Source organism: Hemibagrus wyckioides, linkage group LG07 (assembly GCF_019097595.1).
Source record: "Hemibagrus wyckioides isolate EC202008001 linkage group LG07, SWU_Hwy_1.0, whole genome shotgun sequence".
Classification (NCBI taxonomy): Eukaryota; Metazoa; Chordata; class Actinopteri; order Siluriformes; family Bagridae; genus Hemibagrus; species Hemibagrus wyckioides.
Genome location: NC_080716.1, coordinates 30,209,308 through 30,227,400, shown reverse-complemented (window position 1 = coordinate 30,227,400; position 18,093 = coordinate 30,209,308). Strand labels below are relative to the sequence as shown.

General features: G+C 44.0%; 1 protein-coding gene across 4 annotated transcripts in view; it reads left to right on the top strand.

Moving 5' to 3' along the window:
• dync2i1 (dynein 2 intermediate chain 1) overlaps positions 1 to 17,652 on the top strand; it is a 17,982-nt gene extending 330 nt beyond the window's left edge. The window contains exons 3-21 of one of the 4 annotated variants that reach the window (XM_058395651.1): positions 64 to 928; positions 2,301 to 2,356; positions 2,553 to 2,711; positions 2,808 to 2,885; positions 3,856 to 4,069; positions 4,169 to 4,280; positions 4,707 to 4,836; positions 5,214 to 5,325; positions 5,417 to 5,511; positions 5,603 to 5,732; positions 14,608 to 14,780; positions 14,861 to 15,023; positions 15,128 to 15,235; positions 15,474 to 15,535; positions 15,685 to 15,736; positions 16,307 to 16,464; positions 16,633 to 16,761; positions 16,842 to 17,065; positions 17,171 to 17,652. In XM_058395651.1, the coding sequence (XP_058251634.1) occupies positions 64 to 928; positions 2,301 to 2,356; positions 2,553 to 2,711; positions 2,808 to 2,885; positions 3,856 to 4,069; positions 4,169 to 4,280; positions 4,707 to 4,836; positions 5,214 to 5,325; positions 5,417 to 5,511; positions 5,603 to 5,732; positions 14,608 to 14,780; positions 14,861 to 15,023; positions 15,128 to 15,235; positions 15,474 to 15,535; positions 15,685 to 15,736; positions 16,307 to 16,464; positions 16,633 to 16,761; positions 16,842 to 17,065; positions 17,171 to 17,342 (3,192 nt within the window). In that variant the 3' untranslated portion in view covers positions 17,343 to 17,652. The other 3 variants (XM_058395650.1, XM_058395649.1, XM_058395652.1) reach the window with 3 other exon arrangements.
• The last annotated feature ends 441 nt before the right edge of the window (positions 17,653 to 18,093 follow it).

Below are 18,093 nucleotides of genomic sequence, written 5' to 3'. Positions count from 1 at the left end.
GTGTGTGTGTGTGTGTGTGTGTAATGATAGATACAAATCTAAAAAATACTGATTGATTCCCAGAGCCAAGAGGAGGAGAGCAGCAGGAGGAGAGAGAGATCACACCGAGACCCGGAGAGAGAGAGAAGGAAGCAGAGAGAGGAAAGCGGCAGGAGAGGAGGAGGAGAAACGAGGGATGAGCGAGAGAAAGAGAGCAGGAAACAGAGAGAGAGAGAGCCAGGTGACACCCAGGACCGAGGAGACAGAGAGAGGCAGAGAGACCGGTATAAGGACAGAGACAGAGAAAAAGAGAAAGAAAGAGACAGATTGAGGGAGAGAGACAGGGAAAAAGAGAAGGAAAGAGATAGAGATGGATTGAGGGAGAGGGCAAAAGAGAGAGACAGGGAAAAAGAGAAGGAAAGGGAAAAGAGGAATAGGGAGAAAGAGAGAAATAAGGAGAGCGATAGGGAAAAGGACAGAGAGAGAGAAAAGAGGGACAGGGGAAAAGATAGAGAGAGAGAAAAAAGGGACTGGGTGAAAGACAGAGAGAGAGAAAAGAGAGACAGGGAGAAAGACAGAGAACGAGAAAAGAAGGACAGGGAAAAATATGGAGACAGAGAAAAGAAGGACAGGGAAAAGGACAGAGATAGATTGAGAGAAAAAGAGAGAGATAGAGCCAGGGAGGCAGTGAGAGATAGAGGGGAAGAGAGGGATAGGGAAAAAGACAGAGAGAGGGAGAGGAGGAGGGCAGAGCGAGAAAATGAAAGAAGAAAAGAGATGGTTCATCTAGATGTGGGGGACAAGTCACTGGAAAGAGAGAAAGAAAGGAAAGAGAGGCACAGAGAGAGGGAGCATCGCCGTGGAGGTGAAGAACAGGGAAGAGAATGGAGAGAGCAAGAAAGACGAGAGAAACACGGTCACAGACAGAACACGGGACAAACAGACACAGGTGAGATTATTCAACAACTTTATTTCTCCTTCACTGAGACTGACACACACAGAGGCCACGCCTCCTTCACTGAGATTGACACACACAGAGGCCACGCCTCCTTCACTGAGATTGACACACACAGAGGCCACGCCTCCTTCACTGAGATTGACACACACAGAGGCCACGCCTCCTTCACTGAGATTGACACACACAGAGGCCACGCCTCCTTCACTGAGATTGACACACACAGAGGCCACGCCTCCTTCACTGAGATTGACACACACAGAGGCCACGCCTCCTTCGCTGAGATTGACACACACAGAGGCCACGCCTCCTTCACTGAGATTGACACACACAGAGGCCACGCCTCCTTCACTGCGACTGACACACACAGAGGCCACGCCTCCTTCACTGAGACTGACACACACACACACAGGCCATGCCTCCTTCACTGAGACTGTCACACACAGAGGCCATGCCTCCTTCACTGAGACTGTCACACACAGAGGCCATGCCTCCTTCACTGAGACTGACATACACATAGAGGCCACGCCTCCTTCACTGAGACTGACACACACAGAGCCACGCCTCCTTCACTGAGACTGACACACACAGGCCACACCTCCTTCACTGAGATTGGCACACACACAGAGGCCACACTTTCGTCACTGGGACTGACACACACACACACACAGGCCACGCCTCCTTCACTGAGACTGACACACACAGAGGCCATGCCTCCTTCTCTTTGACTGATATACACAGAGGCCACACCTCCTTCACTGAGACTGACACACACACACACACACACAGAGGCCACACCTCCTTCACTGAGACTGACCCACACAGAGGCCATGCCTCCTTCACTGAGATTGGCACACACACAGAGGCCACGCCTCCTTCACTGAGACTGACACACACAGAGGCCACGCCTCCTTCACTGAGACTGACACACACACACACACAGGCCATGCCTCCTTCACTGAGATTGACACACACAGAGGCCACGTCTCCTTCACTGAGACTGACATATACATAGAGGCCACGCCTCCTTCACTGAGACTGACACACACAGAGCCACGCCTCCTTCACTGAGACTGACACACACAGGCCACACCTCCTTCACTGAGATTGGCACACACACAGAGGCCACACTTTCGTCACTGGGACTGACACACACACACACAGGCCACGCCTCCTTCACTGAGACTGACACACACAGAGGCCATGCCTCCTTCTCTTTGACTGATATACACAGAGGCCACACTTCCTTCACTGAGACTGACACACACCACAGAGGCCACACCTCCATCACTGAGACTGACCCACACAAACACACAGACACACACAGAGGCCACACCTCCTTAAACTCCTTTCTCTTGTATTTCAGAGGAAAGAAGAGAGCAAAAGAGAAGAGAGAAGGAACAGCATGTACAATTCAACCATGTAACTCCACCAAACTATTAATATTAATATTAATAACAATAATAATAATATTATTATTATTAAACAGTCTATAAGCTGGTCCAGGTCCAGTGCACTCAGTGTTTGTCATAAGCTCTAATACTATGTGCACTCACATGTTCGGACCCAGCTGTAGTGTGTGTGTGTGTGTGCGCACTCATGTCACTGTCGGTTCTAGCAGGACAGAGAGCTCGAGATCGAGCGGAGACACAGACATCAGAACGGAGATGGAGCGAGGGAGAGAGAGGAAAGGGATAAACGGAGAGAAAAGAGGCACGACGACTCGAGTCAGAGACACCGAGAGCATGAGAGTGTACAGAGAAAAACCCTGCAGGAGGTACACACGCACACGCACACACACACAGTTCTGGATTCTGACTGGTCAGAAGAGAAGATGTGTTATGTATGTTCACATGTATCCGTGAGCATGCAGGTAGAACACGACGTGACCGAGGACAACCGAGAAGAAGCAGTGGATTATGGGAATGAAGATTATGAGGATGATTTTGAGGTGAGAGTGGAGTGTGCTGTTAGAGACGGTCAGCTACAGTCCATGGGTCATTTCATCATGTGTGTGTGTGCGTGTGTGTGTGTACTTATTGCTTTCGAACGGATTGGTGCTGCAAGAAAATGGTGAGTTTTTGCTTGTCTGTCTATCTGTCTGTCTGTCTATATCTATCTATCTATCTATCTATCTATCTATCTATCTATCTATCTATCTATCTATCTATCTATCTATCTGTCTGTCTGTCTGTCTGTCTGTCTGTCTGTCTGTATCTGTCTGTCTGTCTGTCTGTCTGTCTGTCTGTCTCTATCTATCTATCTATCTATCTATCTATCTATCTATCTATCTATCTATCCATCCATCCATCCATCCATCCATCCATCCATTATATGTGTTTTATCCCACAGGTTCCTGTAAGATAACTGAAAACAGGAAGTAACTTTCATTATAAATATAAATATAAACAAATAAAAATAAGGACTGTCATTTTTCAATAACAAAAAATTTAAATGTCACGAGATACAGAGACGACAATTAGGGCTGGATTTATTTTTTAATTTTCTTAAAACAGACATATTTTATGTCTCTTCCAAATGTAGACTATTATCTTTTTTTCTAATTAATTAGAAATTATTATTAATAATTATTAATTAATTAATTAATTAATAATTTAGTGAATCCCACCAGACATCACTGAGGCTATTATTTAAAATAAAATAAAATGAATAAGTAAGTAAACAAATAAATGAACAATTAAACAAGTAAACAAACAAATAAATAAATCTGGGTTATTTAGAAATATCTACTCTTATCTCTTCAAAAAATCCTGTTCTTCATCTGCTAGAACTGATTAGTCTTCTCACTTTCACTGGATTTATGGCCCTGAAAACTGAGTGGAGTTTTTCAGCTGTAGAATTGCAGATGTTCTGCTGTGATGGATTTGTTTGTGGGCCTTCATCTCTGTGTCTCTCTTCAGGACTATGAGGAAGACTTTGAGGAGTTTGATGAGGATAAAGAAGAAGAAGGAGAGGAGGAGGAAGAGGTGCATGAAGATGAACGGAGGGAAGTCAAGAGAGAGCTGAGTCCATGCAGCAGACGGGAGGTGGAAGCCATCCAGAGAGCCATGGAGAAGGAGAACGAGCTTCTCAGCACTGCTCACTCCACCCAGGAGTCGGAGATCTCCATCACAGGTAACTGTCATCTCTCATGGCTGGAGATAAGATCCAAGGTTCAGGTGTGGAAAACTTCACAATAAAACACACCTCCGTCTGTGTGTGTGTTTCTGTTAGTGAGTGCTGATTCAGAGAGCCGTTTAAGGAATAGTCGAACGTACAGCAGAGTCATCGACTTCACTGCAGCGAGGCAGAGAGAGATAAACCAGCAAGCCTCAGATAAACAAAGGTAAGTGTGTGTTTGTGAGTGATTCAGTGAGCGAGTCAGTGATTGAGACAATAAGTGAGTAAGTCAATAAATGAGTGATTCAACAAGTGACTGAGTCAGTGTGTCCATCAGTGTGTGAGTCAGTGAGTGAGTCAATAAATGAGGCAGTGACTGAGTCAATAAGTGAGTGAGTCAGTGATTGAGACAATAAGTGAGTGAGTCAGTGAGTGAGTCAATAAATGAGTCAGTGATTGAGTTAATAAGTGAGCGAGTCAGAAAGTGAGTCAATAAGTAAGTTAGTCAGTGAGCGAGTCAGAGAGTGAGTCAATAAGTGAGCGAGTCAGTGAGTGAGTCAGACAGCGAGTCAGAGAGTGAGTCAATAAGTAAGCGAGTCAGTTAGTGAGTTACTGAGAGATCTCGATACCTGACTTTTTTTCTGTGGCATAGGAAACGCAGCTCTGAGCTCCTGCGCCTGATCGATCTGGACTTTTCCGTCACAGAGTGTCTCCTGGACTTGCCTCCGGTCCGAGAGTATGACCTGTACATCAGGAGCTACGGCATGGCCAACACCAAGCAGGTCTCTCCTACTCAACCCCACACGCTTAAACAAAATCATTACACAGCGTTAGCTCCTGACTTCATTCCTTTAATAAGTTGTCATTTTATTTATACTTATTATTCGGGAATGTGTGTGTGTGTGTGTGTGTGTGTGTGTGAAATCTGTACATCATTCTGTGATGATCAACCCCACACAAACCCACACCACCTTTACCCTGGAAACCTCCTCCGAGCTTTCATACACTCTCATCTAATTTGCATAATGGAGTCAGATTGGCTGATAGATTTTATGATGCAGTAACACTCTCTCAGTTTTTCCCCCTCGTTTCCATAGTAACAGCTCCTTCACAGGGACATGATGCACATGAACTGATTTTATCATAATTGTCCTCTCAGGCCTACGTGCAGTGCAACGAGGATTACATGGAGCGAGACGCTCAGACGGACGAGACGGACGTGACGGACAAGTGGACACAACATCCGCCGGAGAGCAGCACCGCGTGTGGAGGTGAGGAACACCGCGTAACGGATAAACATCTGATATAAGGAGGTGTGGCAATGACGGAATGACTGACCGGCAGATGTTAAATGACCCACAGGCCCACAGGTTTCCCAGAATGCATCGGACGAGACCGTTACCAAGACGACCGCGGACTCGAAGCAACTGGCTGCGTTTCTCCGTTCTGCCACACAGGTGGGATTTATATCACTGCTTTCACTGAAAACACTGCACTTCAGCCAGTTCTAATGTGTGTGTGTGTGTGTGTGTGTGTGTGTGTGTGCAGGTGATGGCAGTGTTGCTGGAGGAAAACATCGCTGAGAGCAACTCTGTGAAAAAACTTCAGTCCCAAACATACACACATTCCTTCAGTGACGGCTGTGTTCAACTCAACACCAAACTGAACTTACTACAAGGTAACACACACACACACACACACCAAACTGAACTTACTACAAGGTAACACACACACACACACACAAACACACACACACCAAACTGAACTTACTACAAGGTAACACACACACACACAGACACAAACACACACACACCAAACTGAACTTACTACAAGGTAACACATACACACACAAAAACACTCACACACACCAAACTGAACTTACTACAAGGTAACACATACACACACCAAACTGAACTTACTACAAGGTAACACATACACACACAAAAACACTCACACACACCAAACTGAACTTACTACAAGGTAACACATACACACACAAACACACACACACACCCCAAACTGAACTTACTACAAGGTAACACACACACACACCAAACTGAACTTACTACAAGGTAACACATACACACACAAACACACACACACACCCCAAACTGAACTTACTACAAGGTAACACATACACACACAAACACACACACACACCCCAAACTGAACTTACTACAAGGTAACACACACACACACCAAACTGAACTTACTACAAGGTAACACACACACACACACACCAAACTGAACTTCCTACAAGGTAACACATTCACACACAGAGACACACAAACACACACACACCCCAAACTGAACTTACTACAAGGTAACACACACACACACACCAAACTGAACTTACTACAAGGTAACACATACACACACAAACACACACCAAACTGAACTTACTACAAGGTAACACACACACACACCAAACTGTACTTACTACAAGGTAACACATACACACACAAACACACACACACACCCCAAACTGAACTTACTACAAGGTAACACATACACACACAAACACACACACACACCCCAAACTGAACTTACTACAAGGTAACACACACACACACAAACACACACACACACACAAACACACACACACACCCCAAACTGAACTTACTACAAGGTAACACATACACACACAAACACACACACACACCCCAAACTGAACTTACTACAAGGTAACACATACACACACAGAGACACACAAACACACACACACCCCAAACTGAACTTACTACAAGGTAACACACACACACACACACCCCAAACTGAACTTACTACAAGGTAACACACACACACAAACACACACACACACACACCAAACTGAACTTACTACAAGGTAACACACACACACACAAACACACACACACACCCCAAACTGAACTTACTACAAGGTAACACACACACACACAAACACACACACACACACCAAACTGAACTTACTACAAGGTAACACACACACACACACAAACACACACACACACACACCAAACTGAACTTACTACAAGGTAACACACACACACACACAAACACACACACACACACCAAACTGAACTTACTACAAGGTAACACATACACACACAAACACACACACACACCCCAAACTGAACTTACTACAAGGTAACACACACACACACACCAAACTGAACTTACTACAAGGTAACACACACACACACACACACCAAACTGAACTTACTACAAGGTCACACACACACACACACACACCAAACTGAACTTACTACAAGGTAACACACACACAAACACACACCAAACTGAACTTACTACAAGGTCACACACACACACACACACACACCAAACTGAACTTACTACAAGGTAACACACACACACACACACACCAAACTGAACTTACTACAAGGTAACACACACACACCAAACTGAACTTACTACAAGGTAACACACACACACACACCAAACTGTACTTACTACAAGGTAACACATACACACACAAACACACACACACACCCCAAACTGAACTTACTACAAGGTAACACACACACACACAAACACACACACACACCCCAAACTGAACTTACTACAAGGTAACACATACACACACAAACACACACACACACCCCAAACTGAACTTACTACAAGGTAACACATACACACACAAACACACACACACACCCCAAACTGAACTTACTACAAGGTAACACATACACACACAGAGACACACAAACACACACACACACCCCAAACTGAACTTACTACAAGGTAACACACACACACACACACCCCAAACTGAACTTACTACAAGGTAACACACACACACACAAACACACACACACACACACCAAACTGAACTTACTACAAGGTAACACACACACACACAAACACACACACACACCCCAAACTGAACTTACTACAAGGTAACACACACACACACAAACACACACACACACACACACCAAACTGAACTTACTACAAGGTAACACACACACACACAAACACACACACACACACCAAACTGAACTTCCTACAAGGTAACACACACACACACACACACCAAACTGAACTTACTACAAGGTAACACACACACACACAAACACACACACACACACCAAACTGAACTTACTACAAGGTAACACACACACACACAAACACACACACACACACCAAACTGAACTTACTACAAGGTAACACACACACACACAAACACACACACACACCCCAAACTGAACTTACTACAAGGTAACACACACACACACACACACCAAACTGAACTTACTACAAGGTAACACACACACACACACACCAAACTGAACTTCCTACAAGGTAACACACACACACACACACACACCAAACTGAACTTACTACAAGGTAACACACACACACACCAAACTGAACTTACTACAAGGTAACACACACACACACCAAACTGAACTTACTACAAGGTAACACACACACACACCAAACTGAACTTACTACAAGGTAACACATACACACACAAACACACACACACACACCAAACTGAACTTACTACAAGGTAACACATACACACACAAACACACACACACACCCCAAACTGAACTTACTACAAGGTAACACACACACACACACACACCAAACTGAACTTACTACAAGGTAACACACACACACACACACACACACACCAAACTGAACTTACTACAAGGTAACACACACACACACACACACACACACACACCAAACTGAACTTACTACAAGGTAACACATACACACACAAACACACACACACACACCAAACTGAACTTACTACAAGGTAACACACACACACACAAACACACACACACACCCCAAACTGAACTTACTACAAGGTAACACACACACACACACACACCAAACTGAACTTACTACAAGGTAACACACACACACACCCCAAACTGAACTTACTACAAGGTAACACACACACACACACACACCAAACTGAACTTACTACAAGGTAACACACACACACACCAAACTGAACTTACTACAAGGTAACACACACACACACCAAACTGAACTTACTACAAGGTAACACACACACACACAAACACACACACACACACCAAACTGAACTTACTACAAGGTAACACATACACACACAAACACACACACACACACCAAACTGAACTTACTACAAGGTAACACATACACATACAAACACACACACACACCCCAAACTGAACTTACTACAAGGTAACACACACACACCAAACTGAACTTACTACAAGGTAACACACACACACACACACACCAAACTGAACTTACTACAAGGTAACACACACACACCAAACTGAACTTACTACAAGGTAACACACACACACACCAAACTGAACTTACTACAAGGTAACACACACACACACCAAACTGAACTTACTACAAGGTAACACACACACACACCAAACTGAACTTACTACAAGGTAACACACACACACACAAACACACACACACACACCAAACTGAACTTACTACAAGGTAACACACACACACACAAACACACACACACACACCAAACTGAACTTACTACAAGGTAACACACACACACACACCAAACTGAACTTACTACAAGGTAACACACACACACACACACACACCAAACTGAACTTACTACAAGGTCACACACACACACACACACACCAAACTGAACTTACTACAAGGTAACACACACACACACACACACCAAACTGAACTTACTACAAGGTCACACACACACACACACACACACACCAAACTGAACTTACTACAAGGTAACACACACACACACACACACCAAACTGAACTTACTACAAGGTAACACACACACACACCAAACTGAACTTACTACAAGGTAACACACACACACACAAACACACACACACACCCCAAACTGAACTTACTACAAGGTAACACATACACACACAAACACACACACACACCCCAAACTGAACTTACTACAAGGTAACACATACACACACAGAGACACACAAACACACACACACACCCCAAACTGAACTTACTACAAGGTAACACACACACACCCCAAACTGAACTTACTACAAGGTAACACACACACACACAAACACACACACACACACACCAAACTGAACTTACTACAAGGTAACACACACACACACAAACACACACACACACCCCAAACTGAACTTACTACAAGGTAACACACACACACACAAACACACACACACACACACACCAAACTGAACTTACTACAAGGTAACACACACACACACAAACACACACACACACACCAAACTGAACTTACTACAAGGTAACACACACACACACACACACCAAACTGAACTTACTACAAGGTAACACACACACACCAAACTGAACTTACTACAAGGTAACACACACACACACACCAAACTGAACTTACTACAAGGTAACACACACACACACACACACCAAACTGAACTTACTACAAGGTAACACACACACACACCAAACTGAACTTACTACAAGGTAACACACACACACACCAAACTGAACTTACTACAAGGTAACACACACACACACCAAACTGAACTTACTACAAGGTAACACATACACACACAAACACACCAAACTGAACTTACTACAAGGTAACACATACACACACAAACACACACACACACCCCAAACTGAACTTACTACAAGGTAACACACACACACACACACACCAAACTGAACTTACTACAAGGTAACACACACACACACACACACCAAACTGAACTTCCTACAAGGTAACACATTCACACACAGAGACACACAAACACACACACACCCCAAACTGAACTTACTACAAGGTAACACACACACACACACACACACACACCAAACTGAACTTACTACAAGGTAACACACACACACACACACACCCCAAACTGAACTTACTACAAGGTAACACACACACACACCAAACTGAACTTCCTACAAGGTAACACACACACACACACACACCAAACTGAACTTACTACAAGGTAACACACACACACACACACACACAAACACACACACACACACACCAAACTGAACTTACTACAAGGTAACACACACACACACCAAACTGAACTTACTACAAGGTAACACACACACACACAAACACACACACACACACCAAACTGAACTTACTACAAGGTAACACACACACACACAAACACACACACACACACCAAACTGAACTTACTACAAGGTAACACATACACACACAAACACACACACACACCCCAAACTGAACTTCCTACAAGGTAACACACACACACACACACACCAAACTGAACTTACTACAAGGTAACACACACACACACCAAACTGAACTTACTACAAGGTAACACACACACACACAAACACACACACACACACCAAACTGAACTTACTACAAGGTAACACATACACACACAAACACACACACACACCCCAAACTGAACTTACTACAAGGTAACACACACACACACACACCAAACTGAACTTACTACAAGGTAACACACACACACACCAAACTGAACTTACTACAAGGTAACACATACACACACAAACACACACACACACCCCAAACTGAACTTACTACAAGGTAACACACACACACACAAACACACACACACACACACACACCAAACTGAACTTACTACAAGGTAACACATACACACACAAACACACACACACACACCAAACTGAACTTACTACAAGGTAACACACACACACACAAACACACACACACACCCCAAACTGAACTTACTACAAGGTAACACACACACACACCAAACTGAACTTACTACAAGGTAACACACACACACACACACACCAAACTGAACTTCCTACAAGGTAACACATTCACACACAGAGACACACAAACACACACACACCCCAAACTGAACTTACTACAAGGTAACACACACACACCAAACTGAACTTACTACAAGGTAACACACACACACACACACACACCAAACTGAACTTACTACAAGGTAACACACACACACACAAACACACACACACACACCAAACTGAACTTACTACAAGGTAACACATACACACACAAACACACACACACACACCAAACTGAACTTACTACAAGGTAACACATACACATACAAACACACACACACACCCCAAACTGAACTTACTACAAGGTAACACACACACACACACACACACACACACAAACACACACACACCAAACTGAACTTACTACAAGGTCACACACACACACACACCAAACTGAACTTACTACAAGGTAACACACACACACACACACACACCAGACTGAACTTACTACAAGGTCACACACACACACACCAAACTGAACTTACTACAAGGTAACACACACACACACACACACACACCAAACTGAACTTACTACAAGGTCACACACACACACACACACACACCAAACTGAACTTACTACAAGGTAACACACACACACACACACCAAACTGAACTTACTACAAGGTCACACACACACCAAACTGAACTTACTACAAGGTCACACACACACCAAACTGAACTTACTACAAGGTCACACACACAAACACACACACACCAAACTGAACTTACTACAAGGTCACACACACACACACACACCAAACTGAACTTACTACAAGGTAACACACACACACACACACACACCAAACTGAACTTACTACAAGGTAACACACACACACACACACACACCAAACTGAACTTACTACAAGGTAACACACACACACACACACACACCAAACTGAACTTACTACAAGGTAACACACACACACACACACACACCAAACTGAACTTACTACAAGGTCACACACACACCAAACTGAACTTACTACAAGGTCACACACACACCAAACTGAACTTACTACAAGGTAACACACACACACACACCCCAAACTGAACTTACTACAAGGTAACACACACACACACACACACACCAAACTGAACTTACTACAAGGTAACACACACACACACACACACACCAAACTGAACTTACTACAAGGTAACACATACACACACAAACACACACACACACCCCAAACTGAACTTACTACAAGGTAACACACACACACACACACACCAAACTGAACTTACTACAAGGTAACACATACACACACAAACACACACACACACACCAAACTGAACTTACTACAAGGTAACACACACACACACACAAACACACACACACACACCAAACTGAACTTACTACAAGGTAACACATACACACACAAACACACACACCAAACTGAACTTACTACAAGGTAACACATACACACACAAACACACACACACACCCCAAACTGAACTTACTACAAGGTAACACACACACACCAAACTGAACTTACTACAAGGTAACACACACACACACACACCAAACTGAACTTACTACAAGGTAACACACACACACACACACACCAAACTGAACTTACTACAAGGTAACACACACACACCAAACTGAACTTACTACAAGGTAACACACACACACACACACCAAACTGAACTTACTACAAGGTAACACACACACACACAAACACACACACACACACCAAACTGAACTTACTACAAGGTAACACATACACACACAAACACACACACACACCCCAAACTGAACTTACTACAAGGTAACACACACACACACACACACACACAAACACACACACACCAAACTGAACTTACTACAAGGTCACACAAACACACACAAACACCAAACTGAACTTACTACAAGGTAACACACACACACACACACACACCAGACTGAACTTACTACAAGGTAACACACAAACACACACACACACCAAACTGAACTTACTACAAGGTAACACACACACACACACACCAAACTGAACTTACTACAAGGTAACACACACACACACACACACACCAGACTGAACTTACTACAAGGTCACACACACACACACACCAAACTGAACTTACTACAAGGTAACACACACAAACACACACACACCAAACTGAACTTACTACAAGGTCACACACACACACACACACACCAAACTGAACTTACTACAAGGTCACACACACAAACACACACACACCAAACTGAACTTACTACAAGGTCACACACACACACACACCAAACTGAACTTACTACAAGGTCACACACACACCAAACTGAACTTACTACAAGGTCACACACACACCAAACTGAACTTACTACAAGGTAACACACACACACACACACCAAACTGAACTTACTACAAGGTAACACACACACACACACCAAACTGAACTTACTACAAGGTAACACACACACACACACACACCAAACTGAATTTACTACAAGGTAACACATACACACTAAACTGTCCTTACTACAAGGTAACACATACACACACACACACACACTAAACTGTCCTTACTACAAGGTAACACATACACACACACACACACACTAAACTGTCCTTACTACAAGGTAACACACACTGAACTCTAAACTGCCCTTACTAAAAGGTAACACACTTTTTGTTTGTCTGTGTGTGTGCATGTTTGTCTGTGTGTGCGTGCTTGTGTGTGTGTGCACGTGTGTTTGTCTGTGTACGCGTGCTTGTGTGTGTGTGTGTGTGTGTATGTGTGTGTGTGTATGTGTGCAGGTCGACAGGTGACATTGTTGCACTTCTCCCAGACTCAGACCCACACCTTGCTCTCCGTTCACGCCCTGCACTCCGGCTCCATTGATGCCACACTCGACAGTAAGACGCTGATCTGTGTGTGGAACATCTGGGAGCCGTCCACACCTCAGAGAATCCTCATCTATGAAGCTGAGGTACACTCACTCACACACACACACACTTACACACACACACACACGTGCAGGTACGAGTCTCCCTTCTCTCTGTGTGTCAGGTGCGGAGCTGCTGCTTCAGTCCTGGGAAATCCATGCTGGTGTTTGCTGGGACAGATGTGGGCTCTGTGTTGGTGTGGGATCTGAGAGAACATTCTGGATCCCACACACACACCAGAGTGTGTGAGGAGGAGTGGACGCTGCGTCACCCAACCTTCTCCACAGGTTACAACTTCCTGTTCTAGTGAAATATCCAACAACACACTGATAGATAGTGATGATATTAAGTGTATCTGACTCTGTGTGTGTGTGTGTGTGTGTGTGTGTAGATGCTGTGCTGTCAGGGGCGGGGCATTTCTCCCCTGTAGTATCCATTGAGCCTGTCCTGGTCAATGTGGGGGCGGGGCTTAGAGATCCACTGCTACCGGATCAGGAAGGTAAAAAAAGTGAGGTTTAACCCAAACAGGAAGTTATAACCAAATAAGGATATAAGTGTTATAACATTGTAATAACTATCATAAGTCATGCTACTCTTAATATCGCGATTAGCTTATAGTCTGATGCTAATGTTAATGCTGTGTATTTTGTAGCATCCTTTCCCTTAAAGAAGTGTTTTTACCAGGAAGTAGAACAGGGAGTGAATTTAAGACACTTCCTTTCTGTTGTACATTGCAGAGTCACTGGGTCTGTCCTTCCAGTTAGGGTCACTGGATGAAAATGGACTCCTGAATCTTTGGGTAAGTCAGTTATAGTATTATTATTATTATTATTATTATTATTATTTTGTTTTTTAATAATTCTATTAATATGAGTTGATGGTCATTGTCTAGCTTGTGTCTGTATTTTCCTGTTGCCTAGCAACACTGTTCTCAATTTTCCTATACAGGTTGTAGTCGAGTTACCCAGAGCTGATGATTCTGGATCCCAAACAGATCTGGGTGAGTTTACCAGTGTTCTCACTCTGTCCATCCTGTCCTCACTCCTCACTGTGTCCTTCCTGACCTCACTGTGTCCTTCCTTTCGTCACTGTGTCCATCCTGTCCTCACGGTGTCCTTCCTGTCCTCACTCCTCTGTCCTCACTGTTACCTTCCTGTCCTCACTCCTCTGTCCTCACTGTGCCCTTCCTGCCCTCACTCCTCACTGTGCCTTTCCTGTCCTCACTCCTGACTGTGTCCTTCATGTCCTCACTCCTCTCTCCTCACTGTGTCATTCCTGTCCTCACTGTGTCCTTCCTGTCCTCACTGTGTCCATGTCCTCACTCCTCACTGTGTCCTTCATGTCCTCACTCCTCTCTCCTCACTGTGTTCTTCCTGTACTTACTCTTCTGTCTTCACTCCTTACTGTGTCCTTCCTGTCCTCCCTACTCGGTCATCACTATGTTCTTCCTCTCCTTACTCCTCTGTCCTCACTGTGTCCTCCCTGTCCTCACTCCTTTCTGTGTCATGTATGTCCTCATTCCTCAATGTGTTCTGTCCTCACTCCCCTGTCCTCACTGTGTCCTTCTCAGGTCTGCGTCCAGGTGGTAAGGTGAAGCTCCTTCACAGTTCCTCTCTACAGACCATCCCTCGAGTGGACAAGGGGGTCTTGGGGGTCACGTCTCACCTGAGCTTCGTCCTGAAATTCCTACCTTCAGACTATAACCACTACTTCATCGGCAGTAACCTGGTGAGCAGAGAAAACTGAAAACCAGCCGATAAACAGAGGAGTGTCAGACTTACCAGTTAGCCCTGCCCACAAAACCTACATCTGAAAGCAGCCATGGGTTTTATGGCTTTTAAAGTATGTTTGGGTGCAAGGATTGACAGTGAAGTGTGTGTGTGTGTTTTTGCATAGGGTTTGGTCAGACACGGTACCAGACACGGACTCCGAGCCGTCCCCAAGCTCTACAGGCCTAAAGGTGGAGAGAAACCAGCAGAAGTCACAGCTCTAGAGTTCTGCCCCGCTGGAGAACCTTTCTTTCTGGTGAGGATTGCTGAGTGTGTGTGTGTGTTGATATATGTGAATGACCTGTAGTAACCTGTGTGTGTCTGTGTGTGTTGCAGGTGGGCTGCAGTGATGGTTCAGTGCGTCTTCATGCGTTGGCGTGTGATGAGGCGGTGTGTGAGTGGACAGTGGGTCCAGGTCATGGTTCTGTCCAGTGCGTGCAGTTTTCCCCGACCCGATGCTCCGTGTTCTGTGCGCTGGACTCTACATCTGTCTTGCACATCTGGGATCTCACACAGAGAGATGAGTCACCAATCATCACCCAGGACCTCCACACTGACCTGTACTGACCATAACTACAACACACGCTCATGCAGTTACCATAGCAACCACAGCATTAAACAATATTACAGTGTTAATTAAGGTTTCATGTGCTTTGTGTGTACAGAGTCTCGGCCATGGCCGTGTTCGGCGACGCCTCCAAGCAGAACCCCTACTCCGGCATCGCTATGGCTAAACACTCAGGGAGGCTGGAGGTCCACTTCCTGCTGCCCTCGCTCACACTTCCTCAAGCCTCGGACAAGGAGAAACTCCACTTGCTGACCCGAGACACACTCTGAACACTAAACACACACACACACACACACACACAGACATACACACTGTTACTCCTAATTTACTCCAGATTCATCCAAACATGTAAATGATGGTAGATCAAACACTTTTATACCTCAGGGGTAAAAGACAGACACCGTGAACTTTTTCCACTATTTGTTTATTTCCTAAAGGTCCAGGAGCATTTGGTCATGTAAAGGCTGTTTCTATTTTTGTATTAAATATGTTGTGTTATTGTTGTGTTTTATTACATGATTTAATCTGCTAATGGTTTACTGAATTCTATATTTATATATAAAAGGACACATTTAGACATCTGTGCTTTTTTCTCAGTATTAACTCTATTTACTGTATCAGTAGCGTGTGTGTGTGTGTGTGTGAGAGAGACTATTTTTTACACGTTTCACTTAATAAAAGTCTAAATGCAGCTGTTGTAATAAACATTACAAAATACTCAACTCGTTAGTAAGAGTAATCACAGAATGAATCATTTGCAAGGAATCGATTCGAATCGAATTACAGTTGATTCGAATCATATTCAATGAATCGTGAATCGAAACTGGGAAAAATTGGTTCGAGAGTCTTCAAATATCCGCAAAACTGCTGCTTTAATCTAAAATATCTCACAACAATTTAATTCCTGTACAAACTTACAGTATAGAAACTTTCTTTTAAAGTTAATAAGACAAAAAGGTTATAGATAAATCACAGAGTGAATCATTTGCAATGAATCTGAATCGAATGGGGGTTGATTCG